This window comes from Branchiostoma floridae, chromosome 1 (genome assembly GCF_000003815.2).
Source record: "Branchiostoma floridae strain S238N-H82 chromosome 1, Bfl_VNyyK, whole genome shotgun sequence".
In the NCBI taxonomy this organism is placed as follows: Eukaryota; Metazoa; Chordata; class Leptocardii; order Amphioxiformes; family Branchiostomatidae; genus Branchiostoma; species Branchiostoma floridae.
This window is the reverse complement of record NC_049979.1, coordinates 14,593,045-14,611,385: the sequence shown is the minus strand read 5'-3', so window position 1 is coordinate 14,611,385 and position 18,341 is coordinate 14,593,045. Positions and strand designations below refer to the sequence as shown.

The following is an 18,341-nucleotide window of genomic DNA, read 5'->3' as shown; positions in this document are numbered from 1 at the left end:
ACATGAAGTAATAGATTACTTCAATTAAATACTCAGGAAAAACTGAGACCATATCATATTTCAAAAACATAACCTTAGACCATCAAAAAGAACTATGCTGCAAAGCTGCTTCACAAAAACACTTCTGCTGGCAAATAATCTTATAAGCTAGGATTCTGATTGGCACAAACCCGAATGCCAGTTGCAACTCAAACAAAACATTTGGTTAAAGCAAAGTAAGCCCACCTTGCAAAGTAGACGCAAACCAACTTGGGTTGAACTTAGACCAACACTTTTTCTAGAAGCCACAACACAAGGTTGCATGAAGTGTGACCGATTTTTCTAAAAGAAAGGTAAACATCTGTCCAGTAGTAAAACAGTGTTGGTGGGGACAAACATCACACAATGTCTGATATACCTGGAAGATTAATACTTTACCTCAATCTGTGTAAAGTAGGCAAGTAAGACACCACAAAATTGAGAATACAAGAACTTGAAAACCATACACACTCCACCCCTACACAGGACTTACAGAATCAGTTCTTATTAACTTTACTATAGACCTTTCTGTCTTAAGCCAACTTAAATATAACAAATGCATCACTGTAAGGAACCACCCCCTAGTATTGCTGACTGTAGTTATCACAACTGTCATGAATACAATAGCTATGAACATTGCCTGTCAGGTTGTCCAGCCTTCGTAACACACTCAGTACACTACACCCGTCAAACACAACTGATTCAACTGCAGCGTTATTCACCGAGTTACTGATTAACCAAGATGCTACAGCATAAAGCCTTCACATACCATCATCACCCACCACCTCCGCACATTCTTACCTCCAACGTGCTACCTGTTCTGGGGAGGCCTTTGCAGAATTAGATTTACATTCTACACCTAACTATGGTTACGATCCTAAACCTTGCAGACCGCCTGTACTGTATCACTAGCGCGAAACGTTACAATGTTAAGTTCCAGCTAAAGTACGCCCTTGATAAAGGAAAAGGGGAGCTGATTGGCTGAGCTGGATGCCTGATTGGCTGAGCTGGATGCATTGACCGTTTCCTGAGTTGTTATCAGTGAGTCACCCCGGTACAAAGTTTAAAGGGGCCTGGCAGCAACACAAGCTAATCGATAAACAAGTATGCAAGTATGTAAACAGGCTGGGACGCGCCAATCGGGTAGTCAGCCTGGTTCTCACCATAATCAGAAAGGCCGTTATATAAGTACGCTATTGTGTACACGTTTACCAGCGTGGTCACATGACGTTCCGACCAGAGGAATGCCATCGCGTGCTGAATGAAGCAAACCTTACCCCACTGAGCAGGGGCTAAAAGAATGGTAACTGAAACAATTTTCCCAGTTTGCAAAGACAACAGCTTTTACACTTGCCCTAGAGTTTTGACTGAGTGTTTGTGGTGGCTCAGTACACTTACAACAGGGACAATGCAAACAAGTACTGTTTACTCCCGACACATGTACCAAAACATAGCGGACTTGCTCATTTCAGGTGGTAGTATACTACTTACTAGTGTTCTACAGTACAGTGCATGTTGACATGGTATCTTTGTGTTGAGGAATGCAGTAGATTATTACTAGGTATCTGTCGTTTGATCTCAACATGTCCTTCCAGAATGGACTACGACTATTTGCACACATCGTTAAAATTTTTGTAGACATCTATGGGAGGATGACGCAGAGTGGCTCTGACATATGTACAGCACTGCCTTTACTGCTGTTTTGTCTAAAACAATGGGGTCATTTAGATGGATTTGTTACTGCCCAAAAAATGGCCCTTGGTGTCCCAAATCTGCTGCAAAGCCTGTAAATTGTCTAGCTTATAAAGATAAGATAGTCCCATAAACAGATAGTACGACCTACTGTTCCCATCCCGACATAAGCCCACATCCCAGAAAGAGAAGAGGAAACAAGAAATGCCTGTACAGGTACACGAACAATTCCAGGGCTGAAATGGCAAGATGGAATGCTACGCATCCTCACACAACAAACCGACTTTTCAAAACACACCGCCTACAGTAAGTGCAAGGACACATTCCAGTCAAGTGGAAGCACAATGACTAGCCTGCTGCATCCCTCAGGGTTGAATAATTCCACATGGATTGAATTAATGGCACCACAAATTCATAACACAAAACCAATACTGTAATTTAATTTAATAAGTAAAGTTTACGCAGGTTTAACCACTTGATTTTAATTAAATTTTTAGTCAAACAGTAAAGGCAGAGTATCATGTTGTAGGATCATAGAGATACAGGTTTCCTTGCTTTCTTTGTAACAAGACTTGGAATGACATGTACATGTGTAGGGATAAGTTGTTAGTCCTTTAACCAACCATGTAATGTCTAATTGAGCATTATCTCTGGCTACGTCACTTACCTCAAATTTACATGACCATCATCCCATTACCTTCAGGAGATATCCCCATCCCTAAACCTGCCTGTTAGCAATCTCACGGCTCACTGACAACCTTACTGCGACTCTAAAGTCAAAGAAGTCTATACAGAAGCATTCCAAATAAAGATAATGAGCATATTATTAGCAAACAAAGGTCACCTCAAAAGACCACAGGCTTTTTTTCTAAAAGATGCACGAGGGGGAGGCCAGCAGCATTTGTAAAATCTTTTTGTTTGTGTAAGCACCTAACAGCTAGCTCTCAGGCCCACCTTGTCAACAAAGGGCACTGACACCGTAACGTTGCATCTGCACCATGACAGTCATGCTGAAACAGACCTGATAGCTGCTGAATAGCCACCCAGGAAGCCTTGAACACCCCCTGCTCTTACTAAAGGTACAAAAACAAACTCAAGTCATGCTGCTGCATGTAGAAAGACGAAGAATAAAAACACAACAATGATCCATGTTTACATCTGTGGGACACTGATACCATCTCACCTTTAGGAAGCTGCTGCTGTTGCTAACCTGTCCCCCTCCAGCCAGTGCCCCTGCCTGAAACTCTGAAGATCCTGTGGCCTGAAAGCTGATATATCCCACGACCCCATTTGGGGAAAGCATTCCTAGCATAGCATGGGGCCAGGGTAGGCATTACAGGCATAGATTTATGCCAGAGGAACCTTTCCATAGACGAACTATTATTGGAATATTGATTGAAATGCTGCAAATGTTTTTGGCTTTTTCTGTTGTCAGTACAGTCTGAGGAATTCAGACAAAGAAAAACCTACAGGAAGGGGCTCGAAGGTCAGGGTCTAGTTCACGGAGGCCGGTCGAGCTGAATCCTCTGTCTTGTGACTGGAATTTCTGAACAAATTTGGAATTTCAGGTCGCATAAAGAGGAATAGATACAACATATCTCTCACGTATGTCTGGCTAACTGAACGATGTCACAAGTCATGTGACATGTCAGGTGATCGAAATAAACATAAACAACAGAGTGTGTCTGCAAACTGCACTCTTTCTGCAATAGCAGCTGCATTATACTCATAGGAATTGCTTCTATGAAGAGTAATTTACAAGATGATGATAAAACACTCCTGGACAAGTGCTTTTTCAATATACACGTCCATAAGAATATTATTCACATCAAACTAACAACCCTGTAAATACACAGCTGCAGTGATGAACAAAATGACTGAACATTCTTCATTGCCCATCAAATTGTCATCATCCTTTAGCCTGCAAAAACATGAAGGACCATCTAATTATCACAGGCTGACATTAGTTATCAAAAGGCCAGAGTTGATTCACAACATACAGACACTTCTCACTCTACATTGACTACTAAAATTCTGGAGTGAGTGTGTTTTTGTGTATCATACAGGTGACCTATGTTTAACAAAGTCCAGGTAATGAAAGCAAGTTAGTATGACCTGAGCTGTATCTATCAGGCTTAGAAAAACATGTTCAGGTTTCCCCCTGGGTTTCCCTACTTCTTGGCTCATTGAGGATACACCAAGCTTTTAATCATTATGAGCATCTGACACCCCAGGGAATGGTCCTAGGACTGATGCCAAGTCTAGCTGGAAGCCTGAAAATTGGGCTAATTCTTCCCAATGGGAGCTGATGAGCTCTTTAATTCCATCTTCCCTGGAAAAATTCATTCCTGATAAAACTGACAGCTTCTAGGTCTATGCTGCCTCTAACAGAGATAAGTGAATAATATGTTTCTTTCAGTTTTTATTAGGGAACCTTCAAAGGAGATTTGCAGAAATGATCGTGACAGCAAGGAAGACAAATGAACAAGAACAAGACAGAAATGAAAAAAAAAAACTGTTTGTTGACAAAATCTTTTCAACATTTGCAAAGACCTCCCCCCCAAACCCTTAATGGGCCATCCCTTAACTTTAGATCTGTTGACTGCATTTGTCAAGTAATGTCAGCTGTCTCATCCCATGCATCATAGTAGGAATTCTGCAGCCAACATCTGTCCATCCCTAAAAATGTCTGACTTGAAAAACAAAGCTTTAGATGAAAGATGTTGAATTTTGATACATGTTTGACATCTGTCTGAAAATACCACACACTAAGGTTATCAGTATATTAAGGACAGCTTGATAAAATTTGCACATCTTTTCTTCTCAACTTGCATATGCTATTAAGAAGCATTCTAATTTCTATTTTCAGGTCTAACAAATCTTGTATTGATGGTTTCTCTGTCTATCTCAGCCTGGATGTCAGACGGTTTCCAGGGCCTTAACAGGCCAACTCTTTGGCTCTAGGGTGAACATGTCCCCAAGGAAATTCTGAAGGCCCAACTGAGTTAGACCCTGAGAAACACATAGATATTATTGATAGATATTATTGAGATCAGGCCAGGTCTGGCATCTAGGCTATGTTTATCTATGTGTTTGTTTATACCCATCAGTCACATCAGTAATTCCAGGAGTCAGAAATTATATACTATAGTGTACAGGGTACAACAGTGATAAGTTTGGTCTTCCTGTAATATATATGTAGAGGATTACCAATCTATCTTCAATCTATTCAAGCTGTTGACCAATGTTGTAGAAAACCCATCAGATAATAGTCCATAAATTGATAATCGGAAAAAAACATCAAAATGTCTGCCATCTGCTAACTTTTTTATACCAGAGGGTAATCATGGTTTTATTATTTGTCTGTTTCTGACTCAGTAATCAATACCTACCTGTTAATTGCCATCAATACAAGTTCTGATAAACTGGACCTCACACTATAAACTTGTCCAGCTCAGTTCCTCCACCAAGCGTACCTAACGATGATGGATAAGGTCAGGGGGACCAGGCCTTGCTGGTGATTTATGTTAGGAACAACTGGAGCAAAAGGTCACAGGTTTTCATGGAAACCAGACAAGAAGAGGAAGCAACTGAAAAGTTTTCCTTCTTTTTATACTCTAATCAAATTCCACACTGGAAACTCTCCTTTAGTCAGTTTGCTTTCTGAAAAGCCTGCTATGATGATAAACAAAACATATCTTGTAACATTTTTTGTAGAGCAACTATTCAAAATAACAGTAAAGGCAAGAGGTCCAAGACTAGCCAAAACAGGTAACATATTTGGCTGCTATCCTTATATGAATAATTTTCCAATGATTTCACATGACAGAAGGAGCTAAATCTAGAACTTGTTTGTTTACCTTTATAGATGTAGCTGGGTGGTATTGGGCATGAGAAGTATATGGCGAGGGGGCATACCACACAGTATAATCTCATAGTGGATCTTAATAGTGAAGTGAATCTTGTGCTAACATTCACTATGATGTAGTCACTTTCATTAATGATATCCAAAAATCAAACTGACATGGAAACCTCTCAGGAGGGAAAGCTGACATACCTCCTGCCCTTTTTACAAGTCTCTATCACCCTGCAGCTGTTACTAGAAACATGTGCATAAACTCATATCTCCACTGGGTCTCTCTGGCAGTAAATAGCAAACACTGATCATACAGATTAAACATTACCTTAGTTATCATCCCAAGTTGACATTTTTTTGGTTACCTATTACCAGACACAAAGACAGCTATCCTTATTCCTATGGAGAAAAAGACTTCTGTAGTTTTAGTCATACACACCATAGTCATCTTTGAAGAACTTGTATATACACATAGACCATCATTATTCATCAACTATAAGAAGTTGAACAACAGCAAGAAGAATAATATACAAAATGCATTTTCAAGGCAATTTCAAAAGACAATTTCCCTACGATACCAACAAAACTGGTTAGATATGCCTAGTCTGTGATATGCAGTACTAGCAACATCAGTTTCTGCCAATTCAGCACTCTTGCAGGTGTTGTTTTTGTTGAAGCCCACGCTAAATACCAGCGAAGATTGTACTCAATGGAGATAAGATATACATCTGTCCTTTTGACTAAAGGAAGGAGCTTTCATCTCTTCACAGATAATAGACTTTACACAAAATAAATTTCACACCAAGGCTATATGGAGCAGATGTGACCAAACATCATGTTCAACCATTGCCACCAACACAAATGCCAACTATGAATCATGGAGCCAAATTTCCATTTATCTGGTAGTATATAACAGGTTTGTAAAGTATTGTGGACAATCAATACCACAAACTTCAACGTGCCCTACAGGAAATACAAGATGCTATACATAGCATTATATTTACCTACATCAACAGATGTAGGACTATAGGATGATGATTGAAATATTCCAACAATATTTGTACAGTGTATATTGACTACGTTAGCTAAGCTGCCTTTACTCATAATAAGATAGTAATCAGTATGTCTGAGTTCTTACCAGGTGGAAGTCCATTGCGCCTCTTGACACGAAGACATATTGTTCTAGACTTGATACACTGAAACACAAAAATACATCATCAGTCATTGAGCATGCATACATCAACTCTTTTCTTTCTTTCTTCCCAGGAAATGCCAAAGCTATGTGGGTGTACTATTTATACAAAAAGAGAGAAGATTTACATAATAAGAAAGAAGTCATGTATGTTCTACTACAAAGGACATCCTTAAGAAATACAGTCATGAAGTTATTCAGTTTCTTTCAAGAACAGCCCTTCAAATATAACTAAATAGTTGCTATAAAGTCTTAGTCAATGTAAACCAATAACTGAGCGTCAATGTAAACCAATAATTAACTAATGACATTTAGTAATTGTATTTATGATCATAGAATTTCTAGTATCATTTTCTACGACTCACACTTTTAAGAGTTATTTCTCTAACACTATAATAACTTTAATAACATCTGAGAAACAAAGCTGCCTTTGAAAGGCCACCCATGGGAAAGTGAAATCCACACCACCCTTGTGAAAAAAGCAACCAGTATTGTCCAAATTTGTGGGATTTGTATGGACTAATGAAGCTGCTCAGGGTTTCAAGGGAAAGTTTGTTCCACTGCTTTCACTCCCTACCCCTGGATTAACGATGAAAGTAATTGTTTTCTGTGCTACAGTTTAGTGGATCAAGAAAAGGGTGCAGCACTTTACTGCCTCAGGGGATGGGGCTTACATGGTGCATGAAGGAGTACCAGGATTGTGTGCAATATCTGTAGTCACTCCAGCATATCAGCAGGCCCACCCTAAACATGCTACAACAGGTGACTAGGGAAGAAATAAGGACTTCACTGCAAGGGATTTATCCAATAGGCAAAACAGAAGATTGTAAAATGGAATTCAGTGCAATCTCTTCACCAGAAGAACTGTGTGATAATACTAATAAATGTTCCAAACCACTTTTGAGCCAAATGTGACATTAATAGATGCAGCGCAAAATTCCACCAGTAAAAAGTTAAAAGTAGTTCTGTCATAATGAATATTTCAGAATGCAGGATTTTCTTTCACCAAGTCATTGAAGCAGCAATAACTTCCAACATGTTCAATAAAGCTTGGGACAATAATCTGCTTCTGTCCTTAACTGGCATGATTTCAACAATGTCTAAACAACTAGCATATTTAGAAAATTCAGAGAGTTGCCATGTTTAGGCTACCTGGCTTATATTATGCTTCTATGAAGTGTAGTATATGAACACATACACAATGTACAGGCTTAGAACTACAAAGGTCACAGGGACAGATATGACATTGCAGCATCCCAACTTATACATAACTTTTTGACCTTAGCGTGATGATCACAAGGCCTAGAGGGAGTCGTAAGTCTTCCTTGATGCAAGGAAAGTCGCTAAGTTAGACTGATGGCTGTCTTCACACGAAGGGCTACAGCAGAGACACATTAGCGTGTCATCTCACGGCAATCAATAAATAATGAACTCAGACTGATACAGGTGGGCACACACGCTAATGAAATACAATTTTATCACCTCCTTAGAATGATCTACCTACAACGCTGACAGATAATTGATTACCATTTTTTTGCTGCATTTTCGGTTCCTGTGACCAAATCAAAGAGCCTCAATTCAATATATGCAAGGCAGAGAAACTTCAAATTCAAGATCCTACAGTTTGATAAATGAGTATTCATTTCAGTTCCAGCCATAAAAAATATCATACCTCTCACAGGGAAAAGCTGACATGAAATATGTAACTGTATAAAGGGAACCTCTGTCCAACTAATCTTTGTTTAATTCATTACTGATAATGTTACACCTTCCTCCTGCCTAGCAATAACATTTGTCTACCTTGGACTTTGTGCCTGATTTACTATGGTCTGATATGAAGTGTTTACTTTTCTGCAGTTCTTCAACCAATTCATTTCTTTAAGTTTACTATCTACATATACATACGGCCTATAACACCTAAAATTGTGAAATATATGACTCTTCCTGCTAATAATTTTTGCTACAGGATACTGGTTGATTTCCATCATCTTGGTAGATAGGGTTTTGTGGTACACATATCCTTGCACAACAACCTAATTTTACCACTTTTTATACAGCAAACTACCTGATAAGCCTACTCACCTTGTGAATGTGGGCGATTATTTCCGAGTGCGTCGCATTCTCCAAAGACTCCCCGTTCACCTCAAGAATCTCGTCCCCGACTTCTAGATCTGCACGGTCAGCTGGAGAACCTGTAAAAACAAACAGGACAAAGGTCACAGAGGGGTCAAAGGGCACAAGGACATTTACTTGTCTTTCAAAGAATTGAAATGAAAGTTGCTTGGTTATTTGTCTCCTTATCCTCAACACACAAACACACACACACATAACCAGCACAAACAAACCAACGTTGGTAAGCGTGAACTGAAATAACCTTTCATACAGGAATAGCCAACACCACTACAAAATGTCCTGTGAATCCATAACACAACCACCATTCAAAACCTACATACCTACATGTACCCCCAAAAGAATTTTCCCCACATCCCAGTGATTGGCACTTCAACAACCTCTGAGACTGTAAGTAGGAATACTCAACAATGAAAGAAATATTCCAAAGGACCAGCCCTATAATTCCCAACTACTTAAAATATCTCTGTTCCAACAAGAGGAAAATCACAAAGCAAGTGCCCCCTGGAGGGGGATGAGGCATGGATAAGCCACTCGTTAATTTCTCAGTAGGACCACTTTCAAAAGAACAGTTGTAGCAACCTATTATTTGGCCGGGAGACCTTTTCAATCACTGTGTACATTGAACTTGGGAGTGGTATAGCTGCTGAGGTCAGTCGCACTCATTGCAGTCTTGGACAGACCCCAAGAAAGACTGCTGGGCTATCTGGAGAAAAGTTCATCATACAATTCTACTTTACTTCTTTATGAGACTATATAACTTCTAAAATTGCCCATGAAACTTGTGCCAACACGAGAAACATTCAGTTTTGTAACATAACATATTCTGTATCTTGACAAGTAGTCTGGCTTTCTCTTTTCTCTTTGCAGGTTTCATGAAACACTATATCTATCATTCTGAGGATTTGTTGCACAAACTTTGACAAAGGTTTGAATATTGAGTTACCTAAACCAAAACCTGAAATACCTCTCTACTGAAGTATAGGTACAAATTATCTACATCAGCAAAAGATGGTCAGCCTGGCAGGCTCAATCCTTCAAGAAACAGCCCCAGTCAGAAAAACAAGCGACTACCTGGAAACAACCCAAGCTCCACGCTGCCAGCTACCCAGGTCAGGCATCAGCACCTTCCTGGCTGCTTTTTATTTAGAATTAGAGAAATGTACCGTACAACATCCACCCATCTACCCCATAACCACAGATCCTGACAAGCTTCGAGCCAAAAGAATCTCACTATATTGTACATGTTTGTCATGTAGTTGCTTCACCTTTGGTAACAGATAAGATTGGTTTCTTATAGTTAATCATCTGTACTATTCGTCCAGCTTGTGAGACCACTGGAGCTTAGGATGATGAAGATGATGATGATAATTAGAAGTCTCCTGTGATCAACACTCATTGCCTCAAAACCATTCCCATAATGCTATTGTTCATGGTGATGCTATAACAAAAAGTATAAGGAGAAGTGTAATGTGACAAATAATTATCCTAGACATATTTCTGAACCTTTGCTTTATGGTTGTAAGACTTCTGTATAAGCTTTAATCATATTTCTGATTTCCATCACAGAATTATTTTTAGGAGGCCGGTGTCAGAAATATGAGGCAGAGAAACATCACAGCCTTCCCTCCCCACATCTACTTGAAAATACCCAGCCTAGTGTCTGCCATGTTTACTCCTCCCAGCTGCTTTCCCATTAGCACCTGTTTGAGCTAAATTAGAAGGACTGTGTTACCAGATTATCACTTCCTGGGGTGCCATTTATTCTCATCTTGGAGGAGAATTAGGGAGTTAATATCAAATGTATTGAAATGTCACAAGAAATGTTGATGTCAGAAAAAAACTCCTAACTATACTGTACAAAGTTAACTATACTGTACAAAGTTAACAAAGTTATAGAAGAGAAAGAAAATGAAATGCTGTTATTACAGTGGAACAATTTGGATTTTTTGGCAGCAATGTAGCTTGGAAAGGTTTTCAGTGACATAAACTTTAAAGAACCCATGTTCACTTCAAAGGTGTTGACCTTGAGGTTGTTTGCATGCAAGACACACCCAGAGTAAACATGGAGACAACAAGCCCTGCTGCTGGTCCAGTGTTGTGTTTGGTGCTGGTCCACCCACCCACATTCCAACACTGCTCTCTGCCCTCCCATGGCATCTAATCCCTGATCTGAACTCACTGCTATGCTCTGATTGTGTTTAGATCTTGTCTAAGGAGAGATTCCTGACTCCAGTAAAGTAAGCAGTGATGACAGAGCACCATAAGTCCAGGAAGTATCTCTCACGTGTAGCAGGAAGGAACAATTAGCAGGATTGGAATAGGAAGAACATGATTAATCTTTGTAGATTAGAAGCTTTTATTTTTGATACCCTTTTTACAGTAGCCTGATAATCACATTGGTAATGGTAGAATTTTGTGATGAACTTGGCAGAAGCTGTACTAGCAAATATTTCCTTTGATCCATAACTGTCCACATAACTTCATAAGCACACACACACTGCTTGCCAATATGAAAACAGGTGCAGATGGCAAATTGCCTAATACTGTTCTGCAAGGTCAGCTACGGTTCTCTAATTCATTTGAAATACCAAGGAACTAATCCCATGAAGAATTAAACCTTATGGACAGATTACTTCCAGAAGCTCTGGTGGGAACTAAAATATTTGGAGTGAAAAGAAACATGTAACAATTTAGCTGCTATACTTTGTTTTCTGACATCTGCACAGGAGATTTGTTTCAAATTTTGTGGTATTTCTCCACGTGAAAAGGTGCTTCTTACTTCTTAGCAACTAGTCTATCAGTTTCTTTTAAAAATCATTGTCACTAGTCAGTGATTCTGTTGGAGCAACATGTTTTGTGCTTCACCAGACGGGAATAATCAAATTCCTTCCTGCCCGCTGGTCAAGAATACCGGGTACCTGTTTGTGACACATTAGGACCTGTACATAACGGTCTGCTATATTAGATTTATTGTTGTTATCACAGAACCACCAACTCAACACAGGTATTGACAGCTCTCCTGTCAAATATGATTTACAACTTCAACCTACATGCATGTGTTAACTGCATTAAAGCATGACCCTTTTCTGTCCCTTTATGTCATATCAAACATTCTGAAACAGAGCCCACCTTCTTCAATGAAAAGTTGAAATTTCCCCAAATGGGATTAGCTTGGGCCTAATTTGATGCTGAACACAGTATTGGTCTAACACAAGAAAAATGTCAACAAAACAAATTTTGTTGGATCAAATATCTAAACCTGAAGTTGAATTGTGTCACCAATTGACACAGCTACAACTTTCTTTCTAAAATTTTGCCCTACCGGGTATTAAACTTTTACCTTGTGCCAAATGTGTCTTTCATAGGCAACAACAGACAGACCTTACAAAGCAGGCAACAATAGATTTAAGCATAGTATTGAACCCCACTGGTCCTGCAGCATATAAACTAATCCAAAGGATCAATTCTAAAACCTCCATAATTATTGGGAGATCAGTACCAATTTGTTATAAAGAAGGAATTGAAATCTGCTCAATGACCCATGATATCTAAAGCTAGCCAACCTGAGGATGCATACCAAGTAAAAAGAGTTCTGTAATTGCCCTGTTGAATTGAACTTCCATACTAAGTGCATATAACTTGCCCTTTTTGTTACCTAGCAGTGCTGGTGGGAGGCTGAGAAGGAGGCTACTTGCTACCAATAGCAGGAGATCAGGGGACTATTATCTGATCATGAAAGTTTCCTGAAAGGTCATGCTTGATAGCATATTGCAAGTAATCAGGAGAAAGCGGTTGATACAGAGATCAAATAAAGACGTGAGGAAAGCACCAAGTTAGCTAGAGAATGGTTGTCTAGAACTCACTTACTGGATTTGTTTGGAACAAGTGAAGGAGTAGATAGTACTAGGTAAACTGGACTGAGAAAACTTTTCTGTACTGCTCACATGAACCAAGCTGAATGGCACACCTGACTCCCTACAGGTAAATAAGGTGTCTATCTCAGGTAATCTGTGGGACATTCCTTGCTGGTCATGTGACTGGTACACTGTGTACACCTGGCTCATCAAAGTCAACCAAAGGGCCACTGAGGTCACAATCAATGCTGTTCTATTCCTGGTGTAGTTTGAGAGAAAATGGCTTAGCACTTAGTCCCATTTGGCCTCCCATCATCAGTCCTTCCCTTATGCATTTGTATCCTATGAATCTACGAATACAAGAATCAAAATAAGAAACAAAAAATCAAAATTGTTATTATCCAGTCAAAAAAATATGTGTCTTGCTATATATGTATATATATGTATACTTCTTTGTGATGTAGAGGTTGAAAGGTCAGCTGAAGCCCCACATTCCAATCACAGATCTTATCAGGCCCAGGACAGCCTGGAGGAAAAATATCACCATCCAATCTTCAAACAGCCAAGAAAGGCAACAATCTGAGAAATGTATAAAGTAGCCTCAGCTCTCAGTTAAGGCTCTCTGACAATGCTTTTATTGATTCAGTCAAGGGTCTCTAAAAGTGGCTTTACTGATTCAGACCATTTTCCAAAGAGCTTTTTAGGCATGCAATTAGCCTACATGTCCCATAATGACAGTCAGTATGCTGATAATGCCATTTCCTTTATGGAATTACATGTAACTACCACTTTGTCCTTCAAATTGCCATGATCATCGAATAATCTAAATTTCTTTCAGCCAATTTTTCGGGCCAGTGAAATATCCTGGCATTTCATGCCTGACTCTGAGGTAAAGTTAATTTGTCAGCTTTGTGGCATAAGTGGTCAGCTATCCTGGTGCTTCACCAAATGGATCAAATTCCGTGGATCAATGGGCAAGGGTTTAATCCAAAAGCCAGGCCACCGCTCAGATGGTGAGGTAAAGTGGGAGCCCCTGTGTTATATAGGGTAGCTTCAGGTGTAAGACTCAGGTGTCAAAGTGTCAAACCTCTGCTGTATTGAAGCCGAATAACACCAGTATTAGCTACTTGAAAAAACATAATGCTTTACCTCAAGTAAAGATGAAAAAGAAGATGATATCCAGACCACATCACAAACAGGGAAATGGCTAAGTTCTTTGATGCAAAATAACCAGCAAGTACTGCATGCCTGCAAACCTTGTGAGTTATGCTGAAGGTCTAATACAGATGCAGATGTAGGATGCTTGAGCTGCAGCGAGGAATCCGTCTCCTGACATAACTCAAGGGCACAGAGGCAGCCATACATGTACCAGTTGAGTGATAGATACAGATACACAGTGGTTAAGCTGCATGGCAAAATGTATCTTGAAACAACTGACCTTTGGCAAGAATGACACCCATCATTCAGTACTGTGCTCCAGGGACAGATGTGTGTCATCCCTGTCAACACACTCTACTTATCAGATAGAACATACTGACTCTAGCTGGGAGCTGACCAGCTGACCTTTCTGTAACCATGGAATCAAAACTACAACTCTGCCATCTGTAATTAATCACCCCATGAGAGGTAGATAATTGGTACATTTGCAATCAAAACAGGATCATCTGTGAAATTTGTTTTGGACAAATCTGATTTCTTTTGGACAAACCAGAAGCAAATCACAAGATAAAATGTATGCCTTTCCTTTTGGTACCACAAATTCTGCATCTGATAACTCTCCACTGAGTTTGAAACAATACAAAAGCAGCATCATACAAATACTCATCATCCAAAGGATCAGTTATGATAATGTGATAGACATCAATACTACGTGTAGTGCTTGTTTTTTTGTCACATGTACCCATACTATTAGCATCACAATGATATACTGACAAAGCACTTTCTGGATTTCTTGAAACAAAGAGGAAAAATGGACAAAAATTATTAGATATTATTAAAGTCAGAATTATACACAGTCTGCAATACAGTTCTCTCAATACCAAACAACTTTTGTGTGCAATTTCCTGTGTGCAGTGTAAGGATTGTTACACAACAACCCCTTCCCTGCTTTCCCAAACAATCTCCCCTCAACATCATTTGCACCTAAGTGCTAGTTACCACCTAATCGAAGTAATAAGACAATAATAATCAAGAACAATGGCTGCTAATCTGCCGCTAATGGGAACCACCATAAATCAATCAAGGTAAACACAAATATATGCAAGGGGTGTTCCTATGTACATATCAGGTTGAATTTAGTACACAAGAAACTTTGACCTATTTTGACTTCCCTTCAGTTCTGGATGAAATGGGTATCACGAGAAAAGATAAATCACACCTGTCTTCTTGGTACAGGTATATAAATAATTGATAAAATTTCAACATTTATTAGACACTCAGAAGTCTAAATATGACACACACGAGGTACTACCCAAAGTAGGCCAAGTCAGTGACCCTAAGAATCAACTTTTTAGTAATATATGAACAAGCAGATGGACTAATATGGACTGGAATGATAATTCAACATTTTTAAAACTTGGAACAGACTCTGCTACAAACATTCTTCTACATATTCACTTCTATTTCATTCCTTTTTGCTAGTTATCTCTTTTGGAATCTGAGCACTTCCTTTTTTGGGATGGCCTGAGAACATTATGTAGTATACAGAAAAACATATTCATAAAACAAATACACATTCTGAAAACGTCCAATTGTCATCCATACAATAATAACACTTCAATTTTATGTAAAAATCCATGTATAAATGCTCTGTCATGGAGTTTTATGGTAACACTACATGTTGGTTTTAATACCTGAGATGGAGGCAGTTTTCCCAGTACCCACCCAGCCCTGCAGCCAGTGTACATGTTCACATAGCATAACACACCTGCTGCTGGATCCTGTTACCTGCCAGCACACAGACATCCACACACCAATACCACTCACCCTACATCTGTCCCTATTCTGCCCACGAGTGGACCAGTCTTGTTGTACACAGGCATCCACACCACCACCTCTAACCTGGAGTTTGGGAGGTCCTTTGTTCACTTTGATGGGACAAACTGGGACAGATGTGGAATGAGTGGTGTGAATAAAGTCAACATTGTGACAGTACCTGACTGATAAACACCTTTCAGTCTGAAACATTGGCATGTACAAAAATTTGCCCTCTTCTGTAAAGGATGGAAATGAAAAATGAGAAATTAGTATTTGATTTAAAATGGGAGATTTTCTTTCCAAAATGTTCTATTTTTGTACACTAAAGGAAAAACCATATTCTTACTGGAAAAGAAAGATTTTGTCATTGTGCTTATGCTTTAGTGACAAAACTACACACATCAGCACTACCTATCCTTGTAGCCTACAGATAAAGACAATCCTCCAGGGATAAGACAGGTAATATATTATCAGCTTTCAAACATGCAAACTGTTGAAAGCAATATAACTCAAGCCCATATAATACCCAATGATTGCATACCCATTGTCCTCACAATTAACAATTCAACACATGAACACTACAGACTTCGTGACAGGCTTCCAATATACCTGAACCGTAATGTACGACCCTTTGTGTTAATGGCGGTAAGATATTCATCTGCTGGATTAGTGTGAGGATATACGCTGACCTTGTGACACAAGTAACAGCTTATTGTCTTTAAGAAAAGGATCAATAGCCTAATACACCAGAATAACATTTGCAATGTTTTGGAGGTCACAAAAAGGTTAAATCCTTGAACATTTCGGAAAGGTGATCTTACTATGCAGGTTGCACTTTACTAATCATTCAGAACCCCCCCAAAATAAATGATACAACAATGAGTTTGAAGGAAAGCTGCAACAGTCCCCAAAGTTCATCATAAATATGATTCATATCTTCCCTAGGGCAAGGCTAATCATGGAAACCCAACTTGCGACTGTTAATATTGTTGTTGAGAAACAAAACAATGTTGAACATATAGCTTACGCAGGGTATACTAAATTACACATATAGCATAAATCTTAATTGATTTTTGTTGTACAATAAAACATCAGGAAAATATGATAACAAAAGTTTTGACACAATGTATATAACACAAGTTGTTGTTATGACCAGTCCAGTAGAACCTTCTGGAAGTTACACATTGGTCAACACATGTAATTTTTTAACATACGTAATACGGTAAACAATCCGACTTTTTCCAAGGCCAAAGAATTTTAATAACCAAGTTTCTTCTCTCCTCATGCATAGACAATCATTCAAAAGGGTGCACAAGGCTCAAAGCCTACCTGTCTGTAAGACAATATCACCACCAAGCCTCTAAACCCAACACCAGGAACAGGAATCCTACAGTGTTAGCAGGACAGGAAGTGTTCCATATGATGCACCTGTACACTCCCCGCCAGGCATGACTCAACTAGGCCAGTATGACTCTGTCACCCCCACTGACATCACCAATACTAGGCAATAGTCATTACTTCACAATTATGTCAGGCTTGCTTCTGTACCAATAACAATCAGGTTTCACCTTTCTCAATTCTTTTTTAGCTAATCGAATTTTAACACAAGGTAACAATAACATTCTTCCAAGTTCCAACAGATATCTCCTATTGTCAGTATGACACGTCAGGTCACCTTCTTGTAGAACATTCATATGTTTCACCTGATCCAACCACATCCGCATCTTCAATGCCCCAAGGCCACAATCACATGCCTTTGATGGGATGTAAACACATTTCAGACATGACTGGCATTCCATACCTTTATCAGAAATAATACCTGTCCTACTTAGACTTACATATCCTGAACATGTATAGACAAAACTAAAGTCAAACCTCAAAAGGACAGGTGATTTGGAATTCTTTGCAAATCCTAAACAAAATATGTCAGTAAATATAATGGATATTTATATAATGAAAGACAAACAGACACCATAATGACTTGTTTCAAGTTGTGGCATCTAGACACAGCAGCCTACATATTATTCAGTATGTACATGATTGTCAAATTAAAAATAACCGATTATGTATGTTTCTATGTAAGTACAACTGTCTATCCTTTTTAGGCTCCAACCGGCACAAGTATAACAATCCCAGCATTTCTACCTGTAATTGTCTTAATACATGGCTTCCATCAATGTGAATATCATATAACAACCTGAATCAATCAAACACATCTTACAATAGGTAATTATGATGCCAAAATATTTTTTTCAAAGTCTACAGATTCATTTAGTGAATGTCACAAAGTGTAGTAGAACTAGAAACAAACAGTCATTTACCCACTCAGAGTAGAAAACATTTGAAAGACAAGTGCAACTTACAAACATTATAAGAAAAATGATGGCATTTTATAGGCCTAAATATGCCCAAAGATTAAACAAACAATAAAGGCGCTAATAAAATAAACCATCCACATAATTTTCTACATTCCTTTGAACAATCTATATAGAACTTATGGTATTTATAAGAGCCTTTGGACAACATACAATGGTAGGATATCCTATTTGAGTAGACAGGAAATATTGACATGTATCCAAGCCTGTGAAGGAAGTGTAGACAATTCCTACTCTCCAAGCAG

The 18,341-nt window shown here is 38.9% G+C and overlaps 1 protein-coding gene across 18 annotated transcripts in view; it reads right to left on the bottom strand.

Annotated features, from left to right (window-relative positions):
- The window catches only part of LOC118409667 (MAGUK p55 subfamily member 5-like), a 69,354-nt gene that overhangs the window by 27,594 nt on the left and 23,419 nt on the right, over positions 1–18,341 (bottom strand). For 14 of the 18 annotated variants that reach the window (XM_035810888.1, XM_035810929.1, XM_035810899.1 and 11 more), the window contains 2 exons: positions 8,841–8,950; positions 6,705–6,762 (listed from right to left, as the gene is read on the bottom strand). In XM_035810888.1, coding sequence (XP_035666781.1) covers positions 6,705–6,762; positions 8,841–8,950 — 168 coding nt within the window. Of the gene's footprint in view, positions 1–658; positions 772–819; positions 950–2,893; positions 3,046–6,704; positions 6,763–8,840; positions 8,951–14,183; positions 14,221–18,341 lie in introns of those variants that run through there. The other 4 variants (XM_035810957.1, XM_035810966.1, XM_035810974.1 and 1 more) reach the window with 4 other exon arrangements.